The sequence below is a fragment of the Cupressus sempervirens genome, chromosome 8, assembly GCF_028749045.1.
Source record: "Cupressus sempervirens isolate cs-2001-9-10 chromosome 8, ASM2874904v1, whole genome shotgun sequence".
Taxonomy (NCBI): domain Eukaryota; kingdom Viridiplantae; phylum Streptophyta; class Pinopsida; order Cupressales; family Cupressaceae; genus Cupressus; species Cupressus sempervirens.
Window position 1 is genome coordinate 796,719,018 of NC_143125.1, and position 9,367 is coordinate 796,728,384.

The 9,367-nt window shown below is 34.3% G+C and overlaps 1 protein-coding gene across 1 annotated transcript; it reads left to right on the forward strand.

Moving 5' to 3' along the window:
• Positions 1-4,770: 4,770 nt before the first annotated feature.
• On the forward strand, positions 4,771-7,966 carry LOC149544800 (ras-related protein Rab11B-like). The gene is made up of 2 exons (XM_089796440.1): positions 4,771-5,078; positions 7,473-7,966. Exons 1-2 carry the CDS (start codon positions 4,858-4,860, stop codon positions 7,897-7,899), a joined length of 648 nt encoding a protein of 215 aa, XP_089652566.1. The 5' UTR covers positions 4,771-4,857; the 3' UTR covers positions 7,900-7,966.
• The last annotated feature ends 1,401 nt before the right edge of the window (positions 7,967-9,367 follow it).

A 9,367-nucleotide genomic window follows, 5' to 3' on the forward strand; every position in this document is an offset into this window, starting at 1 on the left:
GATTTGAGCTAATAACATCATCATTCCAAATGTCGACGAACTGGACAAAGTAACTGATGCAATGAAAGCTTGCAGAGCCAAAGCAATTACTTCTAAAAAGGCATGATGTTATGATGTTCTTCCAGACATCTATCACTCTCTCTCTTCCTTCTATTTGTAGTCATTCATGGCATTTTGTCAATCTCTATAATGGACAATGATTCAAGCTTGTCCTATTTCTAGGTTATTATATTTAGAGACACTTTGTGCATGCAATTAGCTAGTGTAACCGGTCATTTTGAGAAGGCCTATTTATGTAAATTTTGAGAAGTTAATAAAATTGGCAAAATTACTTATGGGTGAACCCCTGTAGCTAAGACTACTATGTGTGACTCTGAGTTAAATTTTAATTTTGTTGTTCATTTAGTTTCAATATAGTATGTGGAATGAATGTGTTTTTGAAAATTAGATGAATGCAAATGAACTTGGCTTTATTTCCTTCACTTAATAGATTCTATGTTTTACTTTCTTCAGCATAAACATCCTTTTGTTCTTTCTGGTGTACATCATAGTTTATGTGTTTAGTGCAGTTCATTACAAATGGAGGCCAAAAATTGGTTGATGGAGTGGCTGAGATGCAGACAATCCGAGCATTGTCAAAACATCAGTTAACTTTGTTATCCAAGAATTACCCATTTTGTCCTCTCTCTTTTTTCTCCTGTTGTAGTAGTTGGTTGTGCATGTTTCCATTTCTTGCATTTAGGTCAGAATAGATTGCATGTTGTGAGTGAGTCCCCCTTTCACCTGCCTAGGTTGTTTAAAGTGTTGAACGACTTGATATTTGCCTCTTTTGCTCTCTGGTTAAGAGCATACCCCCAAAACCCAAAAAACAAATTCATTGCAAATCTTGCATATAAAAGGGAGTTGTGCCTTTCAATTTAGGGGTCTATGATAGATAACTACACTGGCCCATTCTATTGTTAACTTCTTTTTCCTTCACAAGCCATTGGGCAGTTTAAGAGTCAAGGTATAAACCAAAAAGAAGAGGAAGAGAAACTGTTACCCAACAAAAGGGTTGTGATTTTTTAAAAGGATTGTGATAATGAAGGGTTGTGACTTTTCAGAAGGGAGTAGATGATGAATGAGACACGATTTATAAATTACCATTGGACAAGAAACAAACAAGGGGAGCTTATGATATAAAATAAAAGATACTTTAGATTGGAATTATTCCAAAATAGAATAAGATGTAATGGTATCAATTCATATCAATAAAGTGTGATTATATTCAAGGGAAATGTAGAGGATTTAATAGGGAAATCTTGTAGACCTTAAGGGATACATTTCAAGGAAGATGACTAAACTAATTGAGGGTCGTTTTATAGAACATAGGTGGTCCTCCAAGGGGATTATGAAGCCCAACTTGAATAATAGTTTTAGAAAGACAGAAGAGTAATTGAGGATCGTTCTTCAAATTATTGAGATCCTCTTAGAGGGTTAAGAAACTTGATTTGAAGGAATCTTTAAGAATTATGTATATATATATTTCAATGTTGATTACTATAACTAAATTTAATAGTTTTTACTAAAAAAATTGTGTAGATTAGTCTCATTAGGAAACAACTTAAGGAGGGAGGATTATAGACCTCCCTCTCTCCCTATCTCTCATCTTTTTTTCTCTCTCTCCCTATCTCTTTTCTCTTTTCTCTCTCTCCATTTCCCTCCCTTCTCCTTATCCTCTTCTCTCCTCTCTTCTTATCTCCTACTCTCTCCCTTTATTCTTCTATCTCTCCCTCTCCCTCTATTTTTCATATTCTCACCATCTCCTCCTTGTCTCTCTTTCTCTTTTCCTCTCCTGACATCTCTCTCTCTCTCTCTCTCTCTCTCTCTCTCTCTCTCTTTCACTCTCTCTCTCTCTCTCTCTCTCTCTCTCTCTCACACACACACACACACACCTCCTCTCTCGCCCTTTTGCCCTCTTTCCCTCTCCTTATCCTAGTCTTTCTTTCTCATCCTTCTCTCCACCCAATAAGAAAAATCTAAATCTTCTTTAGGATATGTTCTAGGGAGAAGTTCCATTTTTAGATAACAAAAACATATGCGGGTTCTGTAAACTATTGACATGGTATTGCCAAACAAAATAACATTGATTCCTTTATAACCTATACATACTATGAAGAACTAGTAAAAATTATTTTAGCTATTCAAAACGCATACATACTATTTAGAAAAACTAAAAGTTCTTCAAAACAGATATGCATTTTGAAAAATGAAAAGTTCTTCAAAACACAGAGTGTATTTTATGAAAATTTGTATTTGTTTACATCAAGTGACCACTTTTGTACCAGCAACTTGGTGCACTTACCCATATATGTGACTTATGCTCATGAGAATAATATGTGATTTGTGATATTATCAATGTGCATATATGTAAGTTGGTATAACTGATGATCAATAATGAGAGGTATGAAACCAACCCTTGATAGTAATGAATATCTTTTATTGCAATGGAACTGAATTAATACATTAAATTTAATTATTCATGACTATCCTCTAGACAAAATGCGTGTTTGACTAAAATTGAAAAATTCGAAGACACGAATTTTCGTAGAATTTTCAGCATTTATTCTTCATGATCTGCATGTTTTGTAATCATAAACACCAAAAAAATTGAGAAAAAATCATAGTATTTGCAAAAATCTGAAAGAAAAAAAATTTGACTTTTGATACATTCTGTCTGAAGTCGCACCACCATTATTTAATCATAGCCATGATTAAAGAGAGAGAGTAGAGATCTCATCTAAGATGAGAAAATAAACTTCCTCCTCTGACATTTGAGAGGAAGATATGTAAGCAGACACGTCATGAGTGAATCCTGGAGGCTTCGGCCCGGGTCTAGTCTCATGGAAGCTTAACAATATCGAGTGTAAAATGCATTGTGATAGTAAGTTATCGTCACAGTGGTGAACAGAAAAGTTTAAGATCACTTCTAAAGTTTGAGTCTTACATCATTAATCACATTTTAAAAGTGGGGAATAAAGAAGCCGGTCAGTTGGCAAATAAGAGTGCTGATGAAATCCAGTCGGATGCCAACTCAAATAGGGAGAGAAGAGAGAAGTTAATATATTGGTCTCTTCATCTGAGGAATTCATTGTCAATGTGATGTTTCTTGTCCTTCGCTGACAGACAGAATGATCCATTCATACATATGGATCATATAACCAATGCCTTATCATCCCTCGCTTTTTTGGAATATGGAGATTATGTCTCTCGAATATGTCCTAATTTGGTCTGCTCGAGACCAAATTAGAGATTATGGTGTGTGTCATGAAATATCTATTTTTACTGGCAGCTTGATTCAACTACCAACCAATTATTTCTACTCTAAATTCGAGTCAGGTAGATAGTTGTAAACTTCCCAAGTTGAAATTCCTTAATATACCCAGAGTGAGTAATAGGTTAATTTTACCAAGATAAATTTACAGTATATATTGTATAGTCCACATGCTCTTGGTATAAACCGCGTTCAAATATGTTTAATCATCAATAATATTCAACCCTGATGACCTCATATGTTGTCTCCTGTCTAATTATCTTGTGTTAGGGCGCTGGGGATCATTGTAATATGTTATTTCATTGAGTATTGTTTCAATAAACGTTATGTTTTCATTTTATTTATTTATTTTGATGAATGTGAAATGAAGTAATAGAAAGGCGACAGCACCTCGATTATGTCAAAATCATTGTAAGCTCCGATATCCGATGATTCCCAGGATTTATTTTGTTGTATGGCATGATATTGTTCACAATGTGTAATATTTTATCAGATTTATTTTGTTGATATTTAGAGTTATAATATAATTTTTATTAGAGATATAAACCACTGATATTAGGTTAAAAAAATTGATTTTTTTATAAATACATTGCATTAGTTGTTAAAATTTTCAACATGGAGATTCTTTTTTATGAATGTCCTTGTATTAAAATTAGTTGTTCAAACCTACAAACAGGGTTTTCCTTGGAAAATTTAAGATCTGCCAATGTATTGGTTCAGCTGGCACTCAGTTTATACTCTATGAACAACATGACTAAAACAAGAATTTCAATCTTAATGACAACATCAATAATGCTATTATGAAATAATATATACAAATAAATTTAAGAAATTATATATATATATATATATACACACACACGCGCGCATCTATAGAGAGAATCTCATTTGAACTTATTTCATCAACATATCATTAATTTATGTTGTCATATACTTTCAAGTAGACTTCATAGAGATGAGACCTGAGAGAAAATCACACTTAAACTATGATCTGTTTAATTAAAATATCTAAAATGTCTATGTGGTGACCTTGTTGGTTGGTAGCTCGCAAGCTTCCTAAACCCTCCATATATATATATATATATATATATATATATATATATATATATATATATATATATATATATATATTATTTTTTATTTTTTAAATGCATAACAACTTGCAAATATAGATTTTATCCAATACATATCTTGAACAGGCCTGCAGACTTTTGAGTAAACGTAGAAACTGTGAAATTGTCTTTGTATTTAATGTCAAAAAGCCTTGGGTTCTCAGAATATTTTAGGAAAAGAGGTAGAGAAAAGAAAAAGAGCCAATAAATTGATTAAAATAATTGTTTTTTATTAAATTTTTAATTGGTAAGTTTGGGATTGATGGTGGAGCCTGCTGTAATTGACAACAACCAACAGTTCTGAATTTTCTTAAAACTTTCTAAGCTAATATGTTTATTACCTGGGTGAGGGATACACATGGTTTTGTCACAGACCTGTAGGAATCATTTGAATCCAATTGGTTGCAACTTTAAGACTGTCCAAAAATAAGAATGAATTCTAACAAGTCAGACAACACTTTTGATTACCTCTTCAAGGTTGTGCTGCTTGGGGACTCTCAGGTGGGGAAATCTAATCTGCTCATGAGGTATTCAAGGAATGAATTCAATTCAAAGTCCAAATCGACCATAGGTGTTGAGTTTGCAACTCGCACCATCAAGCTAGATGACACCGTGATCAAAGGTCAAATATGGGATACTGCTGGTCAAGAGAGGTAGAATCATTTTGAACTTCTTAAGCTTTTTGTTTTGTCATACCTCACATGAATTGTACAGAATCATATGTGAATAGCGTTTGAATTTCCATACATTGTACATTGCCTGTGGTATATTTCCTCAGGTGATTTTGGTTTCAAAGAGAAAAGGAATTAGATATTTTTATCTTTGTTGCTCTATCTTGCTTCCTCATGTAGAGAGGATGTTTCTCAAAGGCTGATCACAAGAAAACTAACTCTGTAGAGGGTTTTGCATCACAGATCATAGAATTTTTTTTTATTTTTTTTTAACTCAGGGGTGTCATCCCAACCCAGCCCCGTGCACAATAGCCCGAGGCAAGTTGGGGAGAGACTAATTTCCTGAGGATGCACCTACTAACCCACAGAACCAGTGCAATGTAGTTTACAAAAGACTCACAACAGTTATATGGCTTCTAGCTAAATGATTATTAACACAATGACCTAGGAAATAATTCCAAACGGAGATCTTGCCAAGTCAAATGACTAGCCCATAGAAAGACCAAGGTTCAATCTCCCAGAGCACCAAGATGAGTAATGATGTTGGGAGAAAAATATTCAGCGAGTGTAAAAAATTAGAAACCCCTGAAGCTGTGGCACTAAGCCAAAGAAGGGAAAAACAGCTTCCATGGGCTGCCTATACCAGCATAAATGGGTTCTTCCAACCCAAAATAAGGCCTCCACTCTGAAATCCAAGAAACATAATTCAGCAGATATGGAATCGAGAGTTTGATATCTGGTTTCATTAAAACAACCATTAAGAAAGTTACTAGTCTATATGTTCTTTCCTAAATTCAGAATCAAGATGTTGAGCTTCACTGTGAAACAAGACTATTATGCATAACATTGAGACAACTACACAGCAAATGTATGAATACTCCTCTGCACTAACACTGGTGATTCAAGTCTGCAGACACTCATCCAGCAGGGGTTTTTATGGAAATTCAAGACTCAAAGGCATTCAAAGTTCACGAGCACCAATTTTCAACAAGTTTCAACATTAATGACGATATCAATAATGTCACAATTTCACCATCATATTATCCTATATATAATGTAATATAAATAAACATTTCTTAATATATTTTAATTTGTAATACAAAATTTGAATAGTATATTTCTATAAACAATGATATCTGGCCTCATCTAAACAAGATATCGGAAATTGGCATATGCTTCACGTAGGCTTCATAGAGAAGAGGCAGGAGAGAGAGACATGCGAAACCTATGACCTGTCTAATTAAAATATGCTAATTTTTTTAATGCGTAAGAAATGGGACTGCAGACCTTTTTTTAATTCTAAAAGTTATGAAAATTTGTCTTTGTATTTAATGTCAAAAAGCCTTCTTGGGTTCTCAGACTCTTTTAGTAATTAGGGAGAGAAGAGAAGTAGTCCCTAAAATGACGATAAATTACTAAAATAATTATTTTTTTATTTTGATTTGGCAATCCTGGCATCGGTGGTAGGACCTAGTGTGATTGACAACGACCAATATTTTTGAATTGTCTTAACCTTTGTAAGCTAGTAAGTTTATGACCTGGGTGAGGGATACAATTGATTTTGTCAGAAATCTGTAGAAATTTGTTTACGGTCAACTGGTTGCGACTTTAGGATTGTCCAAAAATAAGTATGAGCTATAACAAGTCAGATAACACGTTTGATTATCTCTTCAAGGTTGTTCTTCTTGGGGACTCTGGTGTGGGAAACCTAATCTGCTAATGAGGTTTGCAAGGAATGAATTCAATTTGGAGTCCAAGTCAACCATACGTGTTGAGTTTGCAACCCACAGCATCAAGGTTGATGACTTCGTTATAAAAGGCCAAATATGGGATACTGCTCGTCAAGAGAGGTGGAGTCATCTCTCCATTTTTTGAACTTTTTGTTTTGCATGCCTCACTTGAATTGTACAAAATCTTGTGTAAATTGTTTATGAATCTCCATACATTGTCTATGGTAGATTTGTTTAGATGAAGTTGGTTTCAAAAGAGAAGAGGAATTAGATATTGTATCTTGTAGCTCTATCTTGTTTCTCTTGTATAGAGAGTGTTTCTCAGAGCCCAATCACAAGGGAACCAACTCTGGACAGGATTTTGTAGCATAGATCAATGCAATGTTATGCTTGAAAAGCAAATTCTAAAACATTTAACTACATCCTAGCACCTTTAGCCTATGTATCTAATGGATTATTCTGAATGTAAGTTTTGATCATATATACAATCTTTAACCCATTGTTCCTAATTCCCTTGCATTCAAACCTGCCCCCATGAAATCTATTACAAAAATAAATTCAACTTCTATAGCTGAGCCATTTGTATGAAATTTTCCTATTTAGAATCATAACAGACAATCATTATGCTGGGCTTTTGTGTTTTCAGGTATCGAGCTATAACAAATGCATACTACCGTGGAGCTCTTGGGGCATTGCTTGTCTACGATATTAGTCGACATGAATCATTTCTGAATGTTGAAAAATGGCTAAAACAGTTGAGAGATCAGGCTGATTCAAGCATTGTGCTAATGCTAATTGGCAATAAGAGCGATTTAAATCATGCAAGACAAGTGAGTCCAGAAGAAGCTGAGTCTTTTGCAGAAAGGGAAGGCCTATATTTTATGGAAACTTCTGCTCTGAATTCTTCCAATGTAGAAAATGCTTTCAATCGTGTGTTGACCCATATTTACAAAGTAATCAGCAAGAAGGTCCTGGAACACAAAGACAACATGACGATGATGCCCAAGAAAGTCCAGACAATTCAAGTGGATAAGTTATTGAACAATCAAAAGACAGGATGTTGCTCAGGATGAGCCACGTATAAAAACATCCGTTTTTTCATTAATTAAAATAACTGACCTGATAAACTTGAGCACTAGATGCTGTTTAGATTAGCATATATTCTTGAAGAGATTTGAATGTGAACTAAAGAAGCCAATTGCTAATTAATTTGTGAGAATCCCTTCAGTTATGACTATTTCTGACACAAAAATATTTAAGCTTTGTATCAGTTTTCGCAGAGTGTGATGGAAAATGCCATGCTGTTAAGACACCAAGAACAAACAAGAAAACATTACAAATCTTTTAACTTGAAAAGCAATGTTTAATAACTGATGGAATTTGAACCCTGAATCTTGTGTCTTCCTGAGTCAAAACTCGTATATACACAGTACAGCTTGTATTTTAATAGAAGGGCCCATTTATATCCTAGTGGAACTCAAGCACATTGTCCCTGTGATTTTTTTTGTCGAAACTGGGATATTTTGTCAACTTTTGCACATAATACAAATTGCATTTTAATAGACGGGTACCATTTATACCTTCAGAGTTGATACTATGTTGCTAGCTACAGTTTGTTTCCCTCTGGATTCCAAAGCACCTTTAATAGCAAACCCGTTATTGAAATGTAATGAACATTTTTTAGTATGTATTATTGAAGAATCATTGAACTAAATAGTATACATCCCTGAAGATTTCATACACAAATGGATAAAAAATAATTGTTCAAAAATGCAAAAGGCGGCCTTGTGAGGAGAAAGCACCACGTACTGATTTCATTAGTTCTCAAGCTGTATAAACCAATATTCCCAGTGTAACCAAATAATATTAGCAATTTCCAGATTCAATTAAGTGGCTCAAAAGAAATGTCATTCCACACATTGTCCCAAGTTTGTTTACAGAATAATCTTCCTTTTCTATCGTTCCCATTATTTTTCCTTCTTCTCTGACATAGCTGAAGTGCTTCAAGCAACCTCCTACAGTTTTCCATAGCATCCTTGATGTTAGCTTGAATTGCTTCTGGACTCAAACAGTGTATAGATATTTTTGCATTGAGGCTGCGCGATCCATCATCAGAATGAAAGCGGGCAATTGTAAGAATACAATTGCTCAATTTCATGCTGATGATGAATACAATTGCTGACTTTCATCTTGATAACGGATCACGGAGTGTGATCCAAAAGATTGATGCCAAAATATATACACAGTTGAATCCAGAAACAATTATAGCTATTATTCATCAACTGTGGAAATCTAATAAGCTTAATCCTTAATGTTGAAGAACAGCTAGACAAATTCATTTTATAGCATTCTATAAACAAAATTCATAGGTCTTACCTCTAAAGACATCATGATGGTTGAGGGATGGTACTATTTTAGCTTCTACCCAGGTTCAAACCTCTACAAAGCTGGTGTAGTCTCAGGTTTCATGCCCTTGCCGAGCTGCTATGCTCTTAGACTTGGATTTCATATTTGTTGAGGATGGGGCACCCGGTTTTGGTA

Coding starts and splice junctions, on each gene's coding strand:
- LOC149544800 (XM_089796440.1), top strand. CDS start 4,858: ATGAATTCTAACAAGTCAGACAACACTTTTGATTACCTCTTCAAGGTT. Junction 5,079..7,472: donor GATACTGCTGGTCAAGAGAG/GTAGAATCATTT, acceptor TTGTGTTTTCAG/GTATCGAGCTATAACAAATG.